The following is a 24,356-nucleotide window of genomic DNA, read 5'->3' on the forward strand; positions in this document are numbered from 1 at the left end:
AACATTACTGGAAAACCTATTAGTATTTGTATCTTCCTGAATTTTAGAAAATTATCTTTGCTATATTTGAAAAATGTTTTAGTATTATTATACAGGTCAAACTCTATTACCAAAAAAAAAGCTATTTATTATATCAAAATTTACTACTCCAGTCTGTTGGCCTAGTTATGTCATAATTTCAGAGATTTGTTGACCTATACCTTCTACTTAATTTTTTTTACTGAGGAAATGTTGCTTGTTCCTCATGTTATCTTTTTTTACAGCTATCTTTTATTGTAGTCAACAGTAGCTTCGAATACCACAGTGGCAGTGTAGAAAAGATCTTTTCTGCAATTATGTTGGAAATATTTACTGATTTTAGAAATCCTGAGTGTAGTAAATAACTTGAACCTAGCAACAGCAAAGTACCGATATAAAAACTTGCTTCAGGAAGAGAGAACTATATTGTTGGCTTTTGAACATTTGATCCCTGCCCATTCACACCATATCATTTTTTAAATCTTCAGTGTAACGTTAGCAATGTGTGATCCTATTTTTGTACTGTTTTATCCATATACCTTTAGAAATATTAAGGGAAATGCCACCTAACAAAGTGCCATCTTTAGCCTTGGAAACCATGCATTTACAGTATAACCATTCAGTAAGTAAAAACCCTTTCTCAGCTAGAAACGCTAACCTCCCCCTTTGTTTTTGTATGTGTTTGTTTCTGTATTTAAGGAAGACATAGTATAGCTTCCACAAGGAATTGTTCTTCAGAAAGTGAAAATTGTACTACTCGTAATGGTGGAGAAAAGACTGAAGAATCTGAAGGGTAGGAGGCTGGTTCTTTGCTAGATAAGATTTAATATGAATATCAACTTTAAATTATAAAATATACGATTGGTGATTGTATACATCAGTTACCATAATTTAGGAATTTCACATTACACAATTGTTGAAACTGTTGGAATCAGAACAGTTCATGTGTTGAACTGTAACAGTTGCTTGATAGCTGAACATGGCTTATTCCTGTTATAATTAAATTGGACTACAGTTTTCCACATAAAAAATTCATTTTCATATTGTAAATATTAAGAATAGCCTCTACTAATATAAAACTTTGAAAAGTAAATTTTAAAACCCAAAGAAAAATCTCTGCCATTAATTCTCCAATTTTGGTAAAGAAACTAGATGTGTATTTTAGAGCCATTGGAATATAATTCTGATTATGGAAACATTAAAAATTAGAATATACCTTTCAGTATATTGCAAGTTTTGATTGTTTTGTATATTTTACATAAAATAAATTAACATATATTTTAAGTATTCACCTTGATGAGTTTTGGCAAATGGATACACCATGTAACCATCACACAAATGAAGATATAGAACATTTTCATCATATCTGAGAGTTCATTTCTGTATTTTAGTTCTGATAGGTTTTTTTTTCTTTTTTATAACAGCTTTATTCATATATAATTCATATATCATAAAATTTACCCTTTTGAAATAGTTCTGGAGATGGATGGTGGTGATGATTGCATGACAGTGTGAATGTACTTAATGCCATTGGACTGTACACTTAAAAAGAGCTAATATGACAGATTATATGTTATGTGTATTTTACTACAATAAACAAAAATTCACCCTTTTGAAGTGTATAGTTCAGGGATTTTTAATTTACTCACATAGATTTTTAACTGATAGTTTTGTTTGTGTATCACAAAATTTATCAGATAATTTTCTTGCTGGGATTGTCTAGTATTTCATACTGTAGATCTAAAATCCATAGAAACATTATGCTTCATTATACAAGCATACCTTACCAGCACCTGTTTATATTTTGACCATAATTTCTTTGGAAGAACAATTTGTGAAGAGTTATTTAAATTCCTTTGACCTTGACAATAGTGTTGGTTAATAATCCTTTATCTGGGAGCCCAGTTTTGTTTCAAATATGATTTTTTTGTATTAGAAAGTTATGAAGTTCCATTGAACACATTAAATTCATATTGTAGGACAGTGTGTCTCTTTTGATTTATTCTCTTTTGTAATGACATGAAAGTAGTTGTGGATCATGCTGATATTTCTTTTTGAGGTGATCTAATTTTCAAGGGAAAGTAAATTCAAGGACTATGTATTTTTTAAGCAGTCTTTCTGATGCATCATCTAAACTTATTCTTAAATTATTTTTAAAATATGTTAATAAACACATTGTAGTCTTAATTCTTTTAACTACATTTACTAATTTATATTTGATGAATGCATAGAAATAAACTTTCTTGCTGTTAAAAATAACTAAGTAGCCATGCTAATTTTTTGATTCTTCAATGAATGATTTTAACTGTTTTTCTTATTTATTAATAGTAATAAAATTTTAATATTTAATATTTATCTCCTCATACCCATAACCATGTAAAAGTACTGTTTTATGTTCCTCACAAGAATTAGAATGTTATTTAATTTTTGTGTGTGTGAATTGGTATTAGTTTTTAAAACTTTGTTATTAACTTATAACTTAAACTAAACTTTAAACCATGTAAATTATGAGTCCTGTAATAAAAATATTTTTGTTTTTCTAAGTTCTTAAGTTATTAGGCTTAATAAGCTTAACAGCTTAAGCTGTTAGGTCAATAACCTAACTAAATTTAGTCAAAATCTAAGATATAATAAGGTTAGCAAGATACTTTTATGAAAAATTCTGAATGTCAAACCCTTTCAAGTTTATTTATGGTCAAAACTTCCAAAAACATCTTGTTCTTGTACTTCCAATAAATGTCAGTATTCTTGGCTCCTCTTCTAAAACTCTAATAATTTCATTTCTGTGTAACATTTTTTATGAAGGCCAAACATGGTGATCCATGTATGTGATGAAGCAAAAAACTTGAAAGAAGATTTTATTTGCCCACGAGATCTTTTGATAGCAGAAATGAAGTACTTTGCTGAATATTTATCTATGGATGCCCAGCGCTGGGAAGAGGTGGACATTTCAGTTCATTGTGACGTTCACATTTTCAACTGGTTGATAAGATATGTTAAAAGGAACACTAAGGAGAATAAAGATTGTGAGATGCCCACTTTAGGTAAAAGACCATCTATTGCTTATTTTGTAGTGAAATTTATGTGTCACCTGGTAGTTGCTTCACACCAAACATGCAATGTGGAAAATTATTTGGACATTACTATTTGTGCCTAGATTTAGTAATCACCTTTTAGGAAACTGATACCTCATCATTTTTAGTAGATTATAGTGAATGTATGGCAAGTGGACAGGTCTCTAGATCAGCAGTTCTCATTGTATGGTACATGGACCTCTGGAGTCCTGGAGATATTTTGTTGTTTTTTTTTTTTTTATTTTGAGAAAGAGAGAGAGAGAGAGAGAATGAGTGGGGGAGGTGCAGCGGAGGGGAGAGAGAGAGATTGAGAGAATCCTAAGCAGGCTTCATGCTCAGCGCAGAGCCCAATGTAGGTCTCAATCTCGCAACCATGAGATCATGACCTGAACCAAAATCAAGGGTCAGACACTCAACCAGCTGAGCCACCCAGGTGCCCCAGAGTCCTGGAGATCTTTTAGAAGGTTCACAAAGTCAAGACAATATATATAATAATACTAATATCTTACGGTCTTCTTTGTTGCCATTTGTTCACATGGTATAGAAGTAATGAAGGGCACACATCTGGGCAGGGGCACCAAACTGTACTAGTGGTCATCATATTCTTGAATAACATGTGCTCATAGTTAAAAAGATAAAAAAGAAAAGAATAAATTCAGTCTCACTTTAAGAATGTCCTTGATGAAACAGTAAAGATGAGTAATTTGATTAACTCTTGACCCTTGAGCATGCATCTTTTCCATGTTCTGTGTGATGGCATGGGAGGTGCACTTCTGCACACTAGAGTGTGATGGTTGTCTAGAGGAAAAGCACTTGTGCAGTTGTATGAGTTGCAAGCTAAACCAGCTGCTTTTTGAAAAAGAGAAAACCATTTTTACTTGAAAGAATGAGAGGCAAATTATGGTTATTCAGACTTAGGCAAGATATTTTCTTGAAAATGAATTAAGCTGAGCAACTGAAGGGAAACAACTGACAGTATTTGTTGTCAATAATAAAATTCAAGGTTTCAAGTGAGAGAGTATGGAAAACTTGTATCTGCTTCCACATGCTTGACAGTTTCTCCATATTTAAAAGACTTTTCTGATGAGACTGGTGGTGATATTAACAAATGTGAGAGAGAGATATATACATATATATATTAGAGAGTGTGTGTGAGAAAGTGGTAGTGGGGGAGGGAGAGAGAGAGAATGAGAATCTTAAGCAGGCTCCATGTTCAGTGCAGAGCCCAACACAGGGCTCAATCTCATGACTCTGACGTTATGACCTGAGCCGAAATCAAGAGTGAGACTCTCAACCGACTGAGCCACACAGGTGTCCCTTATATATATTGTACAATGAAATGTTTCAACATTTAGAAGATCTGCATAACTCAGTGAACCAATATTTTCCAAATGACAGTGCGTGATGTTAAAATCATGCATGGGTTAAGCAAAGATCCATTCAAAGTGCAAGATAAATCATTTGACTTTGAGATAACAGAATAGGAAAAGTTCATTGATATGACTTCAGATTCCATAACACCTAAACTTTAAAAGAAACGATCAGTTGTTGAGTTTTGATGGAACATCAGAGAAGACTACCCACAAACTGAATGTAGAAACAGATATAGAATCCAGCTATCTTCTCTTAAGTTGGATATCGAAGAAATTTGTAAAAAATGTCAGTGTTACTCTTGCTAATTTGTATTTTGGAAAATACAGTTATTTTTCATAAAGATATGTTATTATATAATGACTTTATTCTTTTAAAAGGAATTAAATATTTTAAATTTTTCCTGTTTTAATTTATACTGATAGTTCTAACCCATCTCAACAAAAAAGGGAGTCTTAAGATCAAAAGTTTGGGAACCAGGGATGCCTGGCTGGTTCAGTCATTGGAGCGTGCAACTCTTGGTCTTGGGGTTGTGAGTTCAAGCTCCATGTTGGGTGTGGAGATTACTTAAAAATACAATCTTAAAAAAAGTAAAAGTTTGAGAACTGGTGTTCTAGATGAAAGGAAGAATAATGAGTAATCTTTAGTCAGGTATAGCATTGTATAGGAAATCACACTTGTAGTTTAATAAAGTCTGTGCCTTAGAATTTGCTATTTGTAGCAGTCCCAAAATATTTTTAAATTCTTATTAGTAAATAAATCTATAGGGATAGTATAAACATTTTCTGAAGAAACTTATTATTAATAGATTTTAAGGATCAAATTAATGAAAAGAGATTTTGGTGGTTCTTAAATAAAAATTACAAGCTTGCTAAATAAAAATTTTCAGCCAGTTGGAGTCCATAGATTCCAGATCACTCAGATATGGTTATGTATATGTGAAATAAAAAATTAAAGTATGCAGGGAGAAAAAAAATGTTTTATCCAGCACATTTATGCATATAGTCAAGGTAAAAGAAGTGGAGCAAAACTAGTCACTCTGTAATCTTTGACCTTATATCAGTAGCTACAAACATAAACTTTTATAAAAGCAATCTTTATTCTAACCAGGAAAACCACCAGAATGCTTACTTAAATCTCTAATAATGCAGACAAGTGGTCTTAGCTGGAATGAGCTATATTACTCTTCCCTGAGGAATTTTTCATGAGGAATTTTTCACCAGTCCCCTTCACCATTTCTTTCTATCTGAGAGCCTTTAACCTAGAATTATTGTTTAAACAAAGATTGGAATTGCTTATTTTAATCATTGCATAGTCCTTTATTTGGAAGGATTATCTCAGTGCTATAATGGGAAAAATCACAATTTTTTTTTTCCTTAAATATACCTCACAGGAGATGACTTAGGTTTACCAAAATAGTAGTGTCAACCAGCATTCCCCTTTCTCTGGTTATGCCTCGCCTCAGTTTGCCTTTAGGAAGTAACTTTAGCGCTTCTGCAGTAGTAAATTTTATGTTACCTTTTAGAGTCTTTTAAATAAATAATTGTTCATGACAAGTATTGTACTGCCTTTGAAATAACTTCACTAATAACAAGTGCTTTCATTAATCATTTAAAAGATTTTCTCACTGTGATTTTTTTTTATGTGATAAATTAGAGTCTCAATTTTAATTACCTTTTTCTCTGATTTAGTTAAGCAGAAGTTTGCATGTGTCGTATCTTTAGCTGGAGTCTTTTTACTTAGATATAAATCTAATTATCGGGCAGATTTACTATGTGCTTTCTCTATACCCCATATTTTAACATTGCATTTTCTTTCTTTCGTGTATCTAAGCCATATGACGTAGTAATGTTATAATAAACTGCTCTTATAAAGTAACATCCTCTTTTAAGGTGAGAAGGACCTTGTCCTGAGGAGATTGAGGTACAAATCAAAAGGAGAATTAAATTTTTTTCTTTTTTTTTAGAGCCAGGAAATGTCATTTCAATTCTTATTTCTTCAGAGTTTTTGAAAATGGATTCATTGGTAAGTATTAATAAAAGATCCAAGTTCTTTTATTCACTTATGCTTAATTTAACATACAACTTGATTTTTCCTTCAAGTGCCTAGAAATTTCTAAGACATCTTACTAAAGTAGTTGTTAATTCAAGAGTGTGATTCTGTAACTGAACTAATAGGAATTTGCTTCGCGGTGAGTTAAGCTAAGAGCCTGCATCAGGTAGAGTTGTCACACAAAGGAAACTATTTGCAGCAAATAAGGAGATCATGGAGAATAACTTCCAGAGCTTTGACTCGCCAAGGAGAGGTGATCATTTTCTTTTATTTAGGGTTTAGGATGAACATTCATAAAGGGGAGCTCTGTCATACCAAGTAAAGGTATGACGTAGCACGGGCATCCTGTGCTATGTTAATGAAGCTTGTGCTCCACCTAGGATGGAAACTTCAATTTTATAATGAAACAGAGGTAACTGGAAGAGGGCAAGGTTCTATGGGTTTAAACTGGATGAGGTCTTGGGTTTGTTATCTTGGGTGAGGAGTGCAGGGCCTTGCTTACTTTGGAAACAGCAATGAGAGTTTTTACCAGTTTTAGGCCTGGTGGAGACTGTTAGTTTTGTGTTCCCTTTGTTCTCTTGAAATTCTTAACTGTTAAGGTCTTTGTATTTCTTTGTAATTCTGACACCTCCTAAAGGCACTTCTGTAAGAAGTGGTGCTTGGGCAAGTGGGGCACAGATCACAGAAAATATCTGGGGGCCTAAAATGACTTCTCTTGTGTCAGGAAAGCTTTGTCTCATCTTTCTTTTTCTAGGGATTCCTAACTCTTCTTACTTACAATTCCATTAGAATAAACTGCTCTTGTTCTGTTGGGAAGGGGTTAAACTAGTATGTATCATTTGTATATTACGTCTATACAGCAAACAATTTATCTTCAAGGAATAGCTTACTGGTGTATTAGATGAAACCAAGCAGAATTAGCTTTACTCCAAGATGGATTTTGCTGTAAAACCAAATTAAATGAAAATTAATTTGAATATATTTGTTCATTATTTAAGTAATTTCTTTAAGCATGTTTGGTTATTTGTGTCTTTCATTTACAAATCAGTGAATTAAAAACAAATACCCAAATACTAATATAATTGTATATGTATAAACCCAATGCTAATGTCTGTTGTTAAGGAGTAGTTGATAAAACAGAAAAGCACAGTATATACAAATACGTATCAGACTCTAACATTAAATATATTTGTTTCTTGGGGCGCCTGGGTGGCTCAGTCGGTTAAGCGTCCAATTTTAACTCAGGTCATGATCTCATAGTCCATGAGTTCGAGCCCCACGTCAGGCCCTGTGCTGACAGCTCGGGAGCCTGGAGCCTGCTTCGGATTCTGTGTCTCGCTCTCTCTCTGCCCCTCCCTTACTCGTGCTCTGTCTTTCTCACTCTCAAAAATGAATAAATGTTAAAAAAAAGTTTTGTAAATGTATTTGTTTCTTTTTATTTAATCAATTTCTTAATCATTCACATGTTTATATATGTTTGTGTTAGGGCAGAGTACTCCTTTGCTATATTAACAGATGTGAAGTTTGTTTAAAATTTTTTTTTATGTTTATTCATTTCTGAGACAGAGACAGAGCATGAGCGGGGGAGGGGCAGAGAGAGAGGGAGACACAGAATCTGAAGCAGGCTCCAGGCTCCGAGCTGTCAGCACAGAGACCAACGCGGGGCTCTAACTCACAGACCGTGAGATCATGACCTGAGCCAAAGTCGGTCGCTCAACCGACTGAGCCACCCAGGTGCCCCTGAAGTTTGTTTATTTGAGTGTTTAAGGTTTTGCTTAGTTCTCTGTATTCTTTCTATTCTTTAGTTGCTCCCTATTTAGTTGCTGGTATTAATTGTTCCAGGGAAGGGTTGTAGAAAAAAAGCAGAGATGGAAAGAATCCTTAATGTTTGAGTTTTGAAATTTAAGCCCTAAAGCATATTTTTTTTCCCCATAACAAAATATTTGGAAGAATACATGATTAGCCAGAGCTACTTTTCCCCAACCCCTAAGCCACCTCAAAAAGTAAATAAATATACCTCAGGTTGGAGAAAGGGGAAGAAAGTCAGAAAGCAAGCACAACACAACTGAGAAAACCCTGAAGTGACTATATTTCTGCCACTCAGAGAAGTAGAGGCTTAAAATTGCCACTAAGTCTAGTTTTAGGAAATTACATATCTTGTATACTTGAGTTTGTGGACTAAGATACATACCTGCCACAATCATGAAAGATGCTCATTGCATTATTGTTTAAAGTGTGCCAGGAAAATTGAAGATTATTTTTCTAGCTTTGTATGGGTTTGTACAACTATGGCCTGCTGGCTCACTTTGAAACAGTATAGATTAGCCCAGTATAGATTAACCTGAATGCAGTTAGTGCCTAGTAATCCATGGATCGAGCTTTTAATGAATTTTATCTTTGAAAGGTATTGAAATGACATTGTCCTTCATGCTACTCTTTTCAACATTCATTTTCTATTCTTTTTTTCAGGTTGAGCAATGTATTCAGTATTGCCACAAGAATATGAATGCCATAGTTGCTACCCCATGCAACATGAACTGTATTAATGCAAATCTTCTCACACGTATAGCTGACCTGTTCACACATAATGAAGTTGATGATTTAAAGGACAAGAAAGATAAGTTTAGGAGGTAATTTTTTTAATTTAATTTTTAACCTAATGTTCCTGTTAGAAGAAATATATTTCTATTTCATTTTAGTGAAATATTCTATTTTTAGAATATATTTAGAAATATTTCTATTTTTTTAAAGTTTATTCATTTATTTTGAGAGAAGAAGAGAGAGAGCATGAGCAGGGGAGGGGCAGAGAGAGGGGGAAAGAGAGAATCCCAAGTACGCTTTACACTGTCAGCGTGGAGTCCAACATGGGGCTCAGTCCCATGAACTGCGAGATCATGACCTGAGCCAAAATCAGGAGTCAGCTCCTTGACTGAGCCACCCAATTGACCCTCTGTTTTATTTTAAATGAAGTAAAATTTATCCAGAGCCAATGACTCTAGATAAAAATTAGTACTTATTTTTTACAATGTACATATGAGCATATCGTGTTAGTGAATTATGTTCAAAATGATTAAAACTGGCTTTATTATAAAGAGGAAGAGTAGTATGGGATAAGGTCGGCAGTTTAGGCGCTGTTTGAGTCACAGCAAAGAGAGTATACTTTATTCTAAATGTGAATGGGAACAGAGGAGTGGCATGATCTGTTTTTGAAGAGACCATCCTGTTGCTCTGTGGAGAATAGACTATACGGATGTGAGAAATAAGGAGACTGATGAGGAGAGGCTAGTGTGATAATCTGGTGAGAGATGAAAGAGTTTGGACTAGAGTAGGAGCAGTGGAGCTGGAAAGAAGTAGATGGATGCAGAGTGTATTATTAGAAATATCGACAGATTGCAAATGGAATAATGTGGGAAAAGAGTGTATCCTAGGATAATTACTAGGTTGAGGTTTAAGGTTGAGCAACTAAGTTGATGGTAATACCATTAATAGAGGAGAGATTGGGGTAAAGAGTTCAAGAGGTGGATTTGGATCTTATTGAGATTACTTAATATATTTAATACACTTTTTGGACATCCAGGCAAGATAGCAGAGGTAGGTGGATATATAAGTTTGAAGCTTAGGTCAGAGATCAGAGCTTAAAATAGAAATACAAGAGTAGATAGATTTGAAACCATGGAACTGGCTGAGGTTTCTTAGCAAGACCATTCTTTCTCCACTGAATTGCAGTGGCACCATGTGTTTCCAAACTCTCCATTTTGTTCTGTTGATCTCTTCTTTTTTTTAAAATTGAAATACAGTTGACACATAATGTTACATTAGTTTCAGGTTATAACATAGTGATTTAAAAACTCTATGCATTAAGCTGTGCTTACCACGAATGTAGCTACCATCTGTCATCTTACAATGCCAATACAATCCTATGACTTACTCATTTTGTAACTGGAAGCCTGTATTTCACCCTCTCCTTCACCCCTTTTGTCCATTCCCTTACCTCCCTCCCCTCCAGCAGTTTGTTTTTTGCATTTATAGGTCTGATTCTGCTTTTTGTTTGTTCATTTATTCATTTGTTCTTTAGATTCCACATGTAAGTGAAATCATATGGGATTTTTCTCTGACTTATTTCACTTAGCATTATACCTTCTAGGTCCATCCATGTTGTCACAAATGGCAAGATCTCATCCTTTTTATGGCCAAGTAATATTCCACTGTATATACACGTATACCATATCTTTTTTATCCATTCATATATCGATGTACACTTGGATTGCTTCCATTGTTGGCTATTGTAAATAATGCTATAATAAATATACAGGTGCATATATGTTTCCAAATTAGTGTTTTTTTTTTTTTTTCTTGAAGTAAATACCCAGTATTGGAATTACTGGACCATATGGTAGTTCTGTTTTCAGTCTTTTGAGGAACTCCCTTCTGTTTTCCATTGTGGTTGCACCAAGTTACATTCCCATCAACAGTGCACAAGGGTTCCTTTTTCTCCACATCCTTGCCATCACTTGTTATTTCTTGTCTTTTTATTCTAACCATTCTGACACATGTAAGATGATATCTCATTTTGGTTTGGATTCACATTTCCCCCTCATGATTAATGATGTTGACATCTTTTCATGTCTGTTGGCCATGTGTATGTCTTCTTTGGGAAAGTGTCTATTTACTTTTCCAATCATTTTTTAATTGGATTGTTTTTTGGGGTGTTGAGTTGTATAAGTTTTGTATATATTTTGGATATTAACCTCTTATTGGATGTATCATTTCAAATATCTTCTCCCATTCAATAGGTTGCCTTTTTGTTTTGTTGATGATCTCCTTTGCCATGCAAAAGTTTTTTATTTTGGTGTAGTCACAATAGTTTATTTTTGCTTTTGTTTTCCTTGCCTAAGGAGACATATCTAGAAAAAAGTTGGAAAGGTCAATGTCAAAGAAATTGACTGTGTTTTCTTCTATGAATTTTATGGTGTCAAGTCTCTCGCTTAGGTTTTTAATCTGTTTTGAGGGGGTTTTTTTGTGTATGGTGTGAGAAAGTGATCCGATTTCATTACTTTGCATGTAGCTGTCTAGTCTCATTGATTTTTTTGTTTGTATTGGTATCAGTAGCCCACTGCCTTAATTACAGTGGCTTTATAATATTTTTTGCTATGTAGTAATCTAAATTCTCCAGCTTAGCCTTTTTTCAAGATTGCCATTTTGGCCATGTTAAGTCCTTTCCATTTTTGCATAATTTATATGGAATCAGCCTGCTCGTTTTCTCTTTCTGTCTCTCTCTCATAGACACACACACACACACACACACACACACACACACACACTTGCTGGAGTTTGATGTTAACATTGATTATATTTGAAAAGATTTGAGATCTCAATTGTACTGGCTCTTTCAGTCCATGAACATGTATAACCCTCCATTTATCTTAGCAACGTTTTATAGTTTTCAGTGTAGAGATACTTTTCTTTCTTTTTTTTTTTTAATTCCTAGGTAAAAAATTTTGGGTGCTATTTTAAACGCTATTTATTTATTTAATTTTCCCATTGTTAGCAAGAGAATATTGATAAAGACTATACAATATTTAGAGGTTCAACAGAGGAGTGGCCATTTAGTGGCCTGAGAAGGAGGAGCCAGTGAGTCAAAGGGAAGATAAAAGGAAAGATAGTTTCAAAAGTGGGGAAGTGATTGGGGCGCTGGCTGGCTCAGTCAATAGAGCATGCAACTCTTGATCTCAGGGTTGTGAGTTCAAGCCCTACACTGGGTACAGAGATTACTTAAAAATAAAATCTTAAAAAAAAAAGAAGTAGGGAGGTGATTAAGTGATCAAATGTGTAGAATGCAGCTACCATGTAGAGTAAAATGAGGACAGAAATGTGACCAATTAGATTTAGACAAACTTTTTTCCCGATGTTTTGCTCTAAATGAATACTAAAAATTTTAGCAGTTAGCCATTAGGGATAGGTAGGCCCAGGAGACGATTTTTTTTTAAGGTAGATACTAGATAATGTTTATATGCTAATCAAAATGATTCATTCCAGAGGGGGAAATTGCTAATGCAGGGGATTATACAAAAGTTTAGTCCTTAGGGGGGATGAGACAGAGGGCAATTATCTGAGAGCTAGATATTTAAAAATGGGATTGATTCATATCCTAAATCCAGACCTAGCCTCAGGACATACACTTCGAATTAATGACATAAGACTTAAAGTTTGCTCATAGTATGTATAATCAGTAAGTTTTTGTTAATATATATCAATTGCTTAATGCTATATCTGGCACTCTTTAAAAACACTATTCATTTAACCCTCATAAAACCTTGTGAATTTGGGATTATTAATCCCATTTTATTTTATTTTATTTTTTAATCTTTATTTATTTTTGAGAGAGAGAGACAGAGTGTGAGTGGGGGAGGAACTGAGAGAGGGAGATGCAGAATCCAAAGCAGGCTCCAGGCTCTGAGCTCTCAGCACAAAGGCTGATACAGGGCTTGAACTCACGAACCACGAGATCATGACCTGAGCTGAAGTTGGACACTTAACCTGAGCCACCCAGGCACCCCATATTAACCCCATTTTATAGATGAGAAAACAACATTCAAATATGCCAAGTTATTATTGGTAGACCCAGGATTCTTAAGTTTTCAAGTTCCTCAATCTTGAATATTTTTACCAAATATTCTTGTGAAAATACATTCTTTTTTTTTTTATGCTTATTTATTTTTGAGAGAGAGAGTGCGCAAAAGTGGGGGAAGGACAGAGAGAGGAGGAAACACAGAGCTGTCAGCGCAGAGCCCAACCCAGGACTCAAACCCATGAAGTGTGAGATCATGACCTAAGCTGAAGTCATTTAACCAGTTGAGCCACTCAGGCGCCCCTGAAAATTCATTCTTAATTAAGCAGTTCTCATTAATAGGTTTATTTACTTAGAACACTATAAATATATCGTAAATCCCCAGAGTGGCTCTCTAAGGATTTATTAATTTTATTTTCTACATATGCAGGTAGATCAGTATTTATTTTCATCACTATCAAGTAATTTCATAATGTAAACATAGAAAATTAATTTGTCCATCATTTGTTGTTAATAGTAAACTTTTTTGTAAGAAGATTGAAAGACTATTTGATCCTGAGTACTTGAACCCAGATTCTCGGAATAATGCAGCGACATTATACAGGTATGGTGATGTATTTTTCTTTGATATTCTGTACAGTGCAGCTAAATTCTTTAATTTTACTACATTTAAAATTTTTCTCCTTGGATATTTTTGTATGTTCTTTGTGTTATAGATGCTGTTTGTGTAAGAAACTTTTAACAAAAGAAACAGAAAGAAGAATTCCTTGCATTCCTGGAAAAATCAATGTGGATCAACATGGAAATATTATCTACATTCACATAAGGTGCAGTAACAATAAAATATAGCTTTTAAATGTGAATTACTAGTGTTTGTCTAAAAACATTAACTAGTATTATAAGGCATAGGATAACATTTTTCTCTGAATGTAATCCAACTTTGACTTAGAAAGATGCTACTTTCGGGGTGCCTTGGTGGCTCAGTTGGTTAAGCATCCAACTTTGGCTCAGGTCATGATCTCACGATTCGTGAATTTGAACCCCACATTGGGCTGTGTGCTGACAGCTCAGAGCCTGGATCCTGCTTCGAATTGTGTCTCTCTGTCCCTCCCCTGCTTGCACTCTGTCTCTATCAAAAATACATAAACATTTGGGGCGCCTGGGTGGCTCAGTCGGTTCAGTGTCCGACTTCAACTTGGGTCGTGATCTCACAGTTCATGAGTTGGAGCCCCATGTCGGGCTCTGTGCTGACAGCTCAGAGCCTGGAGCCTGCTTCCGATTCTGTGTCTCCCTCTCCGTCTGCCCCTCCCCCGTTCATGCTCTGTCTCTCAAAAAGTGAGTAAACGTTAACAACAACAAAAAAAATACATAAACATTTTTTAAAAATTTAAAAAAAGATGCTACTTTCAAAACAAAGTTTTATTTTATTTACTAAGTAAATTTCATGATTTTTTAAACTTTAAAATAGTAAAAATTATTCCACATTAATCTTGAAAGATATTCTGGTCACTGTCATTAAAAATTATTTCCCTAACAGATTTTATTTATGCAAATGTTATATTGAATTTGACAGAGAACCAAATTTATTTTCAGGTAAATTTTGGTGAATGAGGAAATTGTCTTTAAAATTGAATTTTCCATAATCTATTTATTCTTCATACTTTGTCAGTATTTCATTAGTACGTAGTCTTTTCTTATTCCCTTTTAGGTTCAAAACTAGTTCTCATTATCGGTTGGGGGGAGAGTGTTGCAAATTGGTATAATATCTCAGAAAAGCAAAAATTCTGAAATGTATGTATTTTCTAAAAATATCTTCCTGCTAGGAATTTCTCCAAAGAGGTAATGTTAGATTTGTGAAAGCACTCAACAAGAACATTTATCGCTATATTGTTTAAATAGAAAAAAAGGGAAACATCCAAATGATTAAGTGAATTAAAATATATCCATGTAGTAGTATATCTATATGTAACATATCTAATCCATTCTCAATGTGCAACCTTTGAGAATAATGTTGTAAAAGAATGTGTACTTATGTAGCAAGTTGTTAGTCGTGAATTAAGTGGGGGGAAGAAAGTTCATAAAACTAGAAACATTTTGCCAAAGTGTAAACTGTGGTGTTACCTTTAAGTAATAATATTATGGATGCTTTTAATTTTGTTTGTTTTTTTCTTCTATGATAAAAATGTATAGCACTTTTGTTCACTATAAATGTTAAATTGCATATTTTAAACATTAAAACAAATATAAATAAACACATATGACCCTAGTATTAATAGCATAGTCATGTTTATTTTATTTTTATTTTTTTAAGTTTATTTTTTTAGTAATTTCTACACCCAACATAGGGCTTGAACTCATGGCCCCGAGATGAAGAGTTCCATGCACCTCCAACTGAGCCAGCCAGGCACCCTTTACAGTCATGTTTAAAATGTTTCATTTTTGTCTTCATATGATAATCAGGGAAATCTTCATTAGTTATTGTAAGCACCTAGGATGTTATACTTCTTTGTCTTAAGACTTGATTTCACCTTTTGGAAAGCACTTTCATTCTGACAGCAATAACTATTAATACTATTTGAAAAAAATTGATATTGACTTCAACATCCATTTTTGATTTATTTAAAGCATTTCCGTGCAAGTTAGCTGTTGATGTTTTTTCAGTTGTCTTTAATTAAAACAGATGTGCCTATGTAATTTGTAATAACATCATGACATCTTGTTATTTGTTGAACTAAGGACAAAAATAGCAAAAGTTCAAAAGATTAAGGGATTTGGGAAAAATAGGAACATGAGTTACATATGGACATAGCCAATAGGGTTTTAAGTCTTTGCTATTTTTTAAGTTTATAACTTAAAAATGTATGTTACTAAGACCTGATTATATATTACTATATTATTGAATTATTGGAGAATTCCTTTTGAAAATAATATAAACAATATATATTAATGAAATGTTTAGAATCACCAATAATTAATAACAACTTATTCTATAATATGTACAATTAGAATAAAGGTTCTATTTAGCAACATATGCCTAAGTCTCAACTGTTAGTCTGCTCAAACTGCATTTAACATAGCTTAGCAAAATAATTTGTATAGTTTAGCAAAATAATTTGGCGTTCAGTCTTTTATATCTTTTTCTTGTGTCCACAGAAAAAGAGAATAAACAAACTCCAAATGAAATTTTATCTACTGTCAGTATAGTCCATCCCACAACCAACATTTGGGGAATGTTACTGGAAATAAGCCACAAATTTAAAAACATGTACTGAAAACAAATTGTTTATATTACTTGCTTGTAAAATAAGATAATAATTGAGGCTCTTTTCCCCAGGGATAAGACTTGGGATGTTCATGAGTATTTGAATAGTCTTTTTGAAGAATTAAAATCTTGGAGAGATGTATATTGGCGCTTGTGGGGAACAGTCAACTGGCTAACTTGTTCAAGATGTTATCAGGTGAGGGTTTTTTTTTTTTTCTTTTTAATATCTTGTTCTGTAAACATTCATAGCGGGCTCTCCCTTTTTTTGTTTTTGTTTTGTTTTTTTTTAAGATTTTGTTTGTAAATAATCTCTACATCCAACATGGGGCTTGAATTCACAACCCCAGGATCAGGCATTGCATACTCTACTGACTGAGCCAACCAGGCACCCCGCATAGTAGGCTCTTTTAATACAGGATGTTTAGTATGTTTGGATGTGTTTAGACAATATCTGACATCTTTTTAAAGAAACTAGTGGCAAAACGGTAACACTATTAAACATTCCTTCCATCTGGTTTCATCTCTCTTACTGTGTATCTTTGTCTTCCTTTTTACTTTCATTGCTGAAACAATCAACACTTTGCCTAATTTTTAGAAAACCAACAGGTTTTAAGTGACCCAATCTGTTTTTTCAGTGGGAAAAAAACCAACAAAGTCCTTACTACCTTTAGTTATTTTAAGCCAGACTTTCTCTGTTAGCCCATTAATTTCTTCAAAAATTCAGAAGCACTTTGTAGATATGGTACTATTGATATGTGCTGTTCTTATTGTAGCTTATTGTAGTTGTGTTCCCAAAAAGGTTAAAAGATTTTGTTCATTTTTTAAAAATAAATGAAGTCTGTAATAAAACCACAAGAAGCTTACTATATGAAGGTAACTGTAATAAATAATTTTATAAAATAAATAGATTTTAATAGGTCACAGTCATTCCTAATTAGTGTTAGGTATAAATCTAGAGTGTTCTACATAAAATTTTTTATAAATCCCTAATATCTCCTTTCCTCACTAATTTTCCTCTCTCACTTGAGTAATGATTTTTGGTAGATAGAAAGAAGAGCAGCTTATCAGAACCATCAGAGTGAGTTTTTTCAAACTGTGTAAGTTTCCACCCAGTGAACTCTAGTCCCCACAATTTTTTAATTGGATTTTTTTAAGAGACAGCATGAGAAAAGGGGGAGGGGCAGAGGAAGAGGAAGAGAGAATCCTGAACAGGGATCAACCTCAATATCATGACCTAAACCAAAATCAAGAGTTGGATGCTTAACCAACTGAGCCAACCAGGCGCCCCCATAATAAATATTAAATATTATAACTCACTCTTCAATATGCTATAAAAAAGTGAAAAAAATCCCTCACATTTTCTGTGTTCTAAATGCTAAATAAGTTAGATTTTAGAAGCCTGATAGCCTTGGTTATTAGTGACACTCCATTGTAGGGAAGACTACTACATACACCAGCCTGATAGTAAATAGTGCTGGTGAGGGTGTGGAGCAACTAGAACTCTCATACATAGCTGGTAGGAATGCAAAATGACTCAAGGACTTTGGGAAACTGTTAGGCATGGTAAATGTTAAACTTACATTAGCCACACAATCCAGCAATCCTACTTCTAGGTAATTACCCAAGAGAAATAAAAACCTATGTTCACATGAAAACCTGTATGGAAATGTTTATTATGGTGGCTTTTTTTCATAATGGACCCAAAGTAGGACACTATAAAGTCCTTCATGGGTGGGTGGATAAACATACTGTGATGCATTTATACATCACTAAAAAGGAATAAACTGACACATAAAACAGTGTGTATAAATTTCAAATCCATTTTCTAAGTAAAAGAAGCCAGACTCAAAAATCTAAATACAGTATGATTCTAGTTACATGACATTCCGGAAGAGCCAAAACTATAGAAACAGTAAACAGATCAGTGTTGTGTGAGGGTAGGGTGGAAGAAGGAACTCAAAAGGGGCCTAGGGGAGTTTCTAGGCTGATGGAAGTGGCTTAGGCTTTGACTGTGGTGGTAGTTATGTGACTAAATGCATTTGTCACACCTCATAAAAGGATGAAGTTTACTGTATAAGGATAAATTTTACTATATGAATGTTACACTTCAATAAATCCAATTAGGGGTGCCTGGGTGGTTCAGTCAGTTAAGTGTCCGACTCTTGATTTTGGCTCAGGTCGCAATCTCAGGGTCTTTAGATCAAGCCCTGCGTCAGGCTGTGGGCTGTGATGGAGCCTGCTTGGTATTCTCTCTCTCAAAATAAATAAATAAACACTTAAAAATATATATATATTACGGAGAGTTTATAAATCCATAAAATAGTTCATATGCAAAATATTTTGTGTATGTGCACCCTATAGCTTTAATCAGACTCCATATTTTTAAATTAAAAACCATTTGAAAATCATAATGGGAACTAACAGCAAAGACTTTTGAATATAGACTGATGAAGTTTTGGGGTGATGGTGGGGATCATGGGGCTTGGAGCTGATGGCCAAGAAAGAATTCTTGAAGATGTCTTTGGTGCAAAAAAGGTGACTTTATTAAAGCACAGGGACAGGACCCATGGGCAGGAAGAGCTGCATTGGGGTTGTGTAGAATGGCTGGTTATATACCATGGACTTGGGATAGGTAAAGTCAAAGAGAAGTTTCCAAAGAGACTTTCATATGCTAAAGACTTACTGGAGACCTAACTATTGTCAAGCTAAGGTTGTTTTTCCCTCTAACAAAGCATTAACATTAAGACAGTAGGGGAGTTCCTGGACTTTAGGCTATTGAGGAGATTGCCTTTTTCTTGTGAACTGATGGAGACTCTTATTAGTTTAACCATTTGGAGGCTTTGTTTTTTTTTTTTCCTTTCCTGTTTTTGGAAGTGTCCAGGAGATATCATACATGGCCCACCTTGAGGGAATATGCTGTTAGCCTGTACTTTGCTGTCAGCTTGCCCTGTGCTCCTCATCATAGACTATCTTTTACTGCTCTTAGGTTCAACATCAGTGCTTAAAATTGTTAATTTTTAAATTTTCTTTAAATTATTTTACGAACTTAAAACACATCTGAAAACTATTAATTTTATAATTAAACCTTGGTCAGTTTTTGACCAGTGATTCAGAATTGTTCCATAGTTTTCACTAATATTGGTGCTAAATATTTATCTTAAAAAATATGTCTAGGAATAATCAAGTGAGGCAAATTTTATTTCATTTTTTTCCTTGGAAAACTTTTTATGTGATTAGCCATTTATAAAATTAGATGTACATCAAGATCAACTTAATGCACCTGAATTTTGAATAAAGTATTTTTATTCTTGCTTTTTAATAGCTTTACTGAGGTATAATTACCTGCCATAAAATTAATTCATTTTAAATGTACAATTCAGTGATTTTTAGTAAATTTACAGAGTTGTGTAACCATTACCACCATCCAATTTTAGTACATTTCCATCATTCCAAAAAGGTCCCTTGTGTCCATTTGCTGCCATTTCCCAGTCTATCTCCAACCCTAGGCAACCTCTAATCTTCTTTGTATCTCTAAAGATTTGTTTTTCTGTACATATTATGTAAATGGAATATACATTATGTGTCTTAAGTATAAATTTTTTGAGATGTATAATTTCATTGTGGGAATAATCATTGCTTTTATATATTTCTTTTTTCAGGCTTTTCTCTGTATAGAATTTTCACATTGTCAGTATCACTCAGAAACAGTGGTTTATCCAACTGCAGCAAGTTCACTGAGTACTGTTGGCACTGGTATTTATCCCTGTTGTAACCAAAAGGTTCTTCGGTTTGATCCCACTCAGCTAACAAAGGTAAATTTTGTTTTTTGTTGTTTTGGGGTTTTTTAGATTTTATCTATTTATTTATTTATTTTAATTTTTAAGTTTATTCATTTATTTTGAGAGAGAGGGATGGAGAGAGTGCGTGGGAGGAGCAGGGAGAGAGGGAGAGAGAATCCCAAGTAGGCTCTGCGCTATCAGCCCAGAGCCTGATACAGGGCTTGAACCCATGAACTGAGATCATGACCCAAAAGTGTAGTATAAAGTACAAAGTATAAAGGTGATACATTCCTGTAGGAAAGACTTTAAAGAATACAAAAAATAAGTATAGTAAAAAGTAGGAGACCCTCTTTACACCACTCCCTTGTTCTGCATCTTGTCTTAGAGGTAACCAGTTAACAGTTTCCTTTCAGACATTTTATACATTTCAGACACAAATTATATGCAATGTTTTGGTATTGGAAATCTGATCATACTATTCATACTATTCTACCCTTTTAGATCAACAGTATACTTAGGTTATCTTTCATTTTCTTTTACTGCAGTTTAATATCCTAAGCCGTGCATATATCACAATTTATTTAACCATCCTCCTGTCGATCAACATTTAGATTATTTCCAGATTGATGGTATTACAGTGTTGTAATGAACATCCTTGCACATATATCTTGGTACAATATGTGAGTGTTGCTGTAGGTTAGAGTCCTTGATCCGTAACACTTTTGAAAAGGTTATATAATTAGATTTCATAAATGGGGGGGAAGAATCTAAAGCTCTTCCTCCTCCTCCTCTTCCTCATCCATACAGCAGTTATTTATAAAGCACCAAAGCTGTTTCACACACTGTGCAAGTCAGAGAATAATCTAATTTCTGTAAAATTAGATTGTTTCCGCTTTCGTGGAGCTTTTAGTTCATACAGTACTATCAAAAGGAAAAAAAAAGCATGCAAGGAAATGTTTGAAGAAGTACACAGGGCCGTAAATATCTATAATAGGCTGGTCTGATGTGGGCATTCAAGTCAAGGAGTTGGCATTCAGTTGAGATCTGAAGAATGGATAGGAGTATATGAAGCAAAGAGGAAAAGAAAGAGCATTCTAATCTGAATACCAAAGCCAAAAGGAACACAGTGAATGAGAGAGACTGAAAGAAACTGCCTTTTGTAGAAAACATATAGTTTGAGAAAAACTTGGCAGGGTAAATAGGCCCTGCAGGGCCAGGACCTTGTAGGCCATGTTACAGTTTTTTCTTTATTTTGTATTTTGAAAATCACTTACAGTGTGGATGGAGAGTGGCTTGGGAATAGTAAGTGCAGTCAGGTACAAGAGGAAGTTACCGTGGTAGTCTTAGAGAGAGATGATAGTTTGGCCTAGGGTCGTAGAGATGAATTCAGTATTTAGGAAGTAAAACTGAAATGGCCTGGTGGATTATACATACCACAGAGGAAGAAGGAGTCGAGAATAACTCAGTTTCTTGCTTGTGCTCCTGGGTGGTGGTAGTGCTGTCTACTGACAAGGAAACAAGAAGGGAATCTGGTTTGGAGAGAAGCTCATGAGTTCTGCTTTGGACAGTCTGAGATTAAGGTGTCTAACAAAGAATGTTAGATGCATGGGTCTTAGGGCTCAGAGAATTGGCTACCTGGAGGTGATCATTTTAAGTCTCTTGGCAAATAAGTAAGAATTGAAACCAGCAGGTATGGGTAAGCATAAGAAGAGCAGATAGCCTAAGGCAGAGCCCAGAGAAACTCCCAGAGTTTAATGGCTGGATAGAGAAGTGTGAGCCTGCAAACGAAAGTGATCAGGAGCAGCTGGAATAATAGGAGGAAAATCAAGGATGTTGTCGTGAAAGTCAAGGGAGTAGTATTTAAAGAAAGAAAAAGTGGACCATGATGCCAAATACTGCCAAATACTGATAGAATGATGAAAGATATGTGTCCTTTGGCTTTGGTAACCTGGAATTCATAAGTGTGACAATCTGTTTTGTCAAAGTGCTAGATCCCAAAGCCAGATTGGTAAGGGTTGCAAAGTGAGTGAGTGGAAGAAGAACAAATGTGCACAATGTGAATAGCAACTCTTTTGGGAAATTTGAAAAAGGTAGAAAGTAAGTCAGTATTATGTTATAGATACTTATTTATTGTTTCTGCTTTATTTTGTTTTGATAGGAGAGACCTTTTTATTTATTTATTTTTATTTATTTATTTATTTAAACGTTTATTTCTGAGAGAGAGAGAGAGAGAGAGAGAGGAGATGCGAGCGAGCGAGCATGAACGGGGGAGGGGCAGAGAGAGGGAGACACAGAATCTGAAGCAGGCTCCAGGCTCTGAGCCATCAGCCCAGAGCCCAATGCGGGTCTTGAACTCATGGACCGTGAGATCGTGACTTGAGCTGAAGTCGGACGCTTAACCGACTGCGCCACCCAGGCGCCCCAGGAGACACCTTTTTAAAAGGCAGTGGGAAGGATCCAGTTGAGGAAGAGAGGTTGATAAGTATAAGGCCATGAGGACACAGGGTAGGGTGGGATCATAAGCACATGTGGCAATCTCAATTTAGACAGGAGGAAGGGCAGTTCCTCTGTTGTAACAGTAGAGAAGAGTAGAATGGTTGCAGATATTAGTAAAATTGTGTTTTTGTCATTTAGATAAATTTTTCCAATCTAATGCCTTTCCTGTTCTCTATATAGTAGGGGGTAAGCCATCTGCTAATAATAAGGGAAAAGGGAAGGTTTGAAGTAGTCTTTTTGGAAAACATGAGAGTGAATTTTCCAGAGAAAGGTTGTAGGTTAGTAAGCAGTTTGAGAGCCCATGGGAGATTGGTAATCATAAATTTACAATGAAACCCAACATGTCTTTTATGTCACTCTCTCTAGCACCCCTAAGCTGGTTGAGTGCAAACATGGAGAAAATGGGTAGTTGAGTTCGTCCGGAACTGGGGTTTTGCCGGATGGGTATGATTAGATTTACTGCCAAGGAATTTGGGTTATTGGCAAATTTAAGCTCAGTGGCAAATTTAAATTTAACAGGAGATTAGATACATCTGGAAGATAAAAGTCAGAAGAAACTATCCAGAATGAAGCACAGAGAGACAAAATGATGAGAAATCTAAAAGTAAGAAACCTAGAGAGTGCATGTCATTTTTTAGGGGCGCCTGGGTGGCGCAGTCGGTTAAGCGTCCGACTTCAGCCAGGTCACGATCTCACAGTCCGTGAGTTCGAGCCCCGCGTCAGGCTCCGGGCTGTGGCCCGGAGCCTGGAGCCTGTTTCCGATTCTGTGTCTCCCTCTCTCTCTGCCCCTCCCCCGTTCATGCTCTGTCTCTCTCTGTCCCAAAAATAAAATAAAAACGTTGAAAAAAAAAAAAAATTTTTTAAAAAAAATCTTAGGGGCGCCTGGGTGGCGCAGTCGGTTAAGCGTCTGACTTCAGCCAGGTCACGATCTCGTGGTCCTTGAGTTCGAGCCCCGCGTCGGGCTCTGGGCTGATGGCTCAGAGCCTGGAGCCTGTTTCAGATTCTGTGTCTCCCTCTCTCTCTGCCCCTCCCCCGTTCATGCTCTGTCTCTCTCTGTCCCAAAATAAATAAACGTTGAAAAAAAAAAAAGGGGGATTAAAAAAAAATCTTAGCAAATTTAGAAATAAAAGGGAAATAACACAATCCAATAAAGAATAGATAATACACAACTTAAAACAAATGTCACACTTAATAGTGAAATGTAGAAAAGTTTTCCTTTGAAATTAGGAGTAAGATAAGGGTGCGCATTGTTACAACAGTTCTATTCAAATTGAACTGGAGGTCCTAGACAGTATAGTAATGCAAGAAAAAAATAAAAAGTGTAAGGATCAAAAAGGAACTGTCATAATTTGCAGATCACATTGTGAACATAGAAAATCCTGAAGAATCTTCAGATAAATTATTAGAATTAATAGGAATTTAAGATTGATCTGTTAAACATCATTTACAAAAACCAATTTTATTTCTATAAACCAAACAATGTTAGAAGATCAAATTTATAAAAAGAAACCATTTACAGTAGTCTCAAAAAATCAGGTACCTAGGATTAAATCTAATAGAATATGTGCAAGAACTCTATACAGAAAACATAAAACACTAATGAGAGAAAATAAAATTAAAAAATGGATTGTCATACCACATTCATAGATTGGAAAACTCAGTATTGTAAAGATGTAAATGTTCCCCAAACTGGTCTATTTAGATCAATGTAATCTCAATAAAAATACTAACAGATT

The 24,356-nt window shown here is 34.7% G+C and overlaps 1 protein-coding gene across 1 annotated transcript in view; it reads left to right on the plus strand.

The window, feature by feature from the left end:
• KIAA1841 (KIAA1841 ortholog) overlaps window positions 1-24,356 on the plus strand; it is a 123,461-nt gene that overhangs the window by 14,299 nt on the left and 84,806 nt on the right. Inside the window, exons 4-11 of the mRNA XM_030310682.1 lie at window positions 718-811; window positions 2,824-3,062; window positions 6,430-6,488; window positions 8,985-9,145; window positions 13,601-13,687; window positions 13,800-13,910; window positions 16,418-16,541; window positions 20,005-20,157. Coding sequence (XP_030166542.1) covers window positions 718-811; window positions 2,824-3,062; window positions 6,430-6,488; window positions 8,985-9,145; window positions 13,601-13,687; window positions 13,800-13,910; window positions 16,418-16,541; window positions 20,005-20,157 — 1,028 coding nt within the window. The remainder of the gene's footprint in view (window positions 1-717; window positions 812-2,823; window positions 3,063-6,429; window positions 6,489-8,984; window positions 9,146-13,600; window positions 13,688-13,799; window positions 13,911-16,417; window positions 16,542-20,004; window positions 20,158-24,356) is intronic.

This window comes from Lynx canadensis, chromosome A3 (assembly GCF_007474595.2).
Source record: "Lynx canadensis isolate LIC74 chromosome A3, mLynCan4.pri.v2, whole genome shotgun sequence".
NCBI classification, from domain to species: Eukaryota; Metazoa; Chordata; class Mammalia; order Carnivora; family Felidae; genus Lynx; species Lynx canadensis.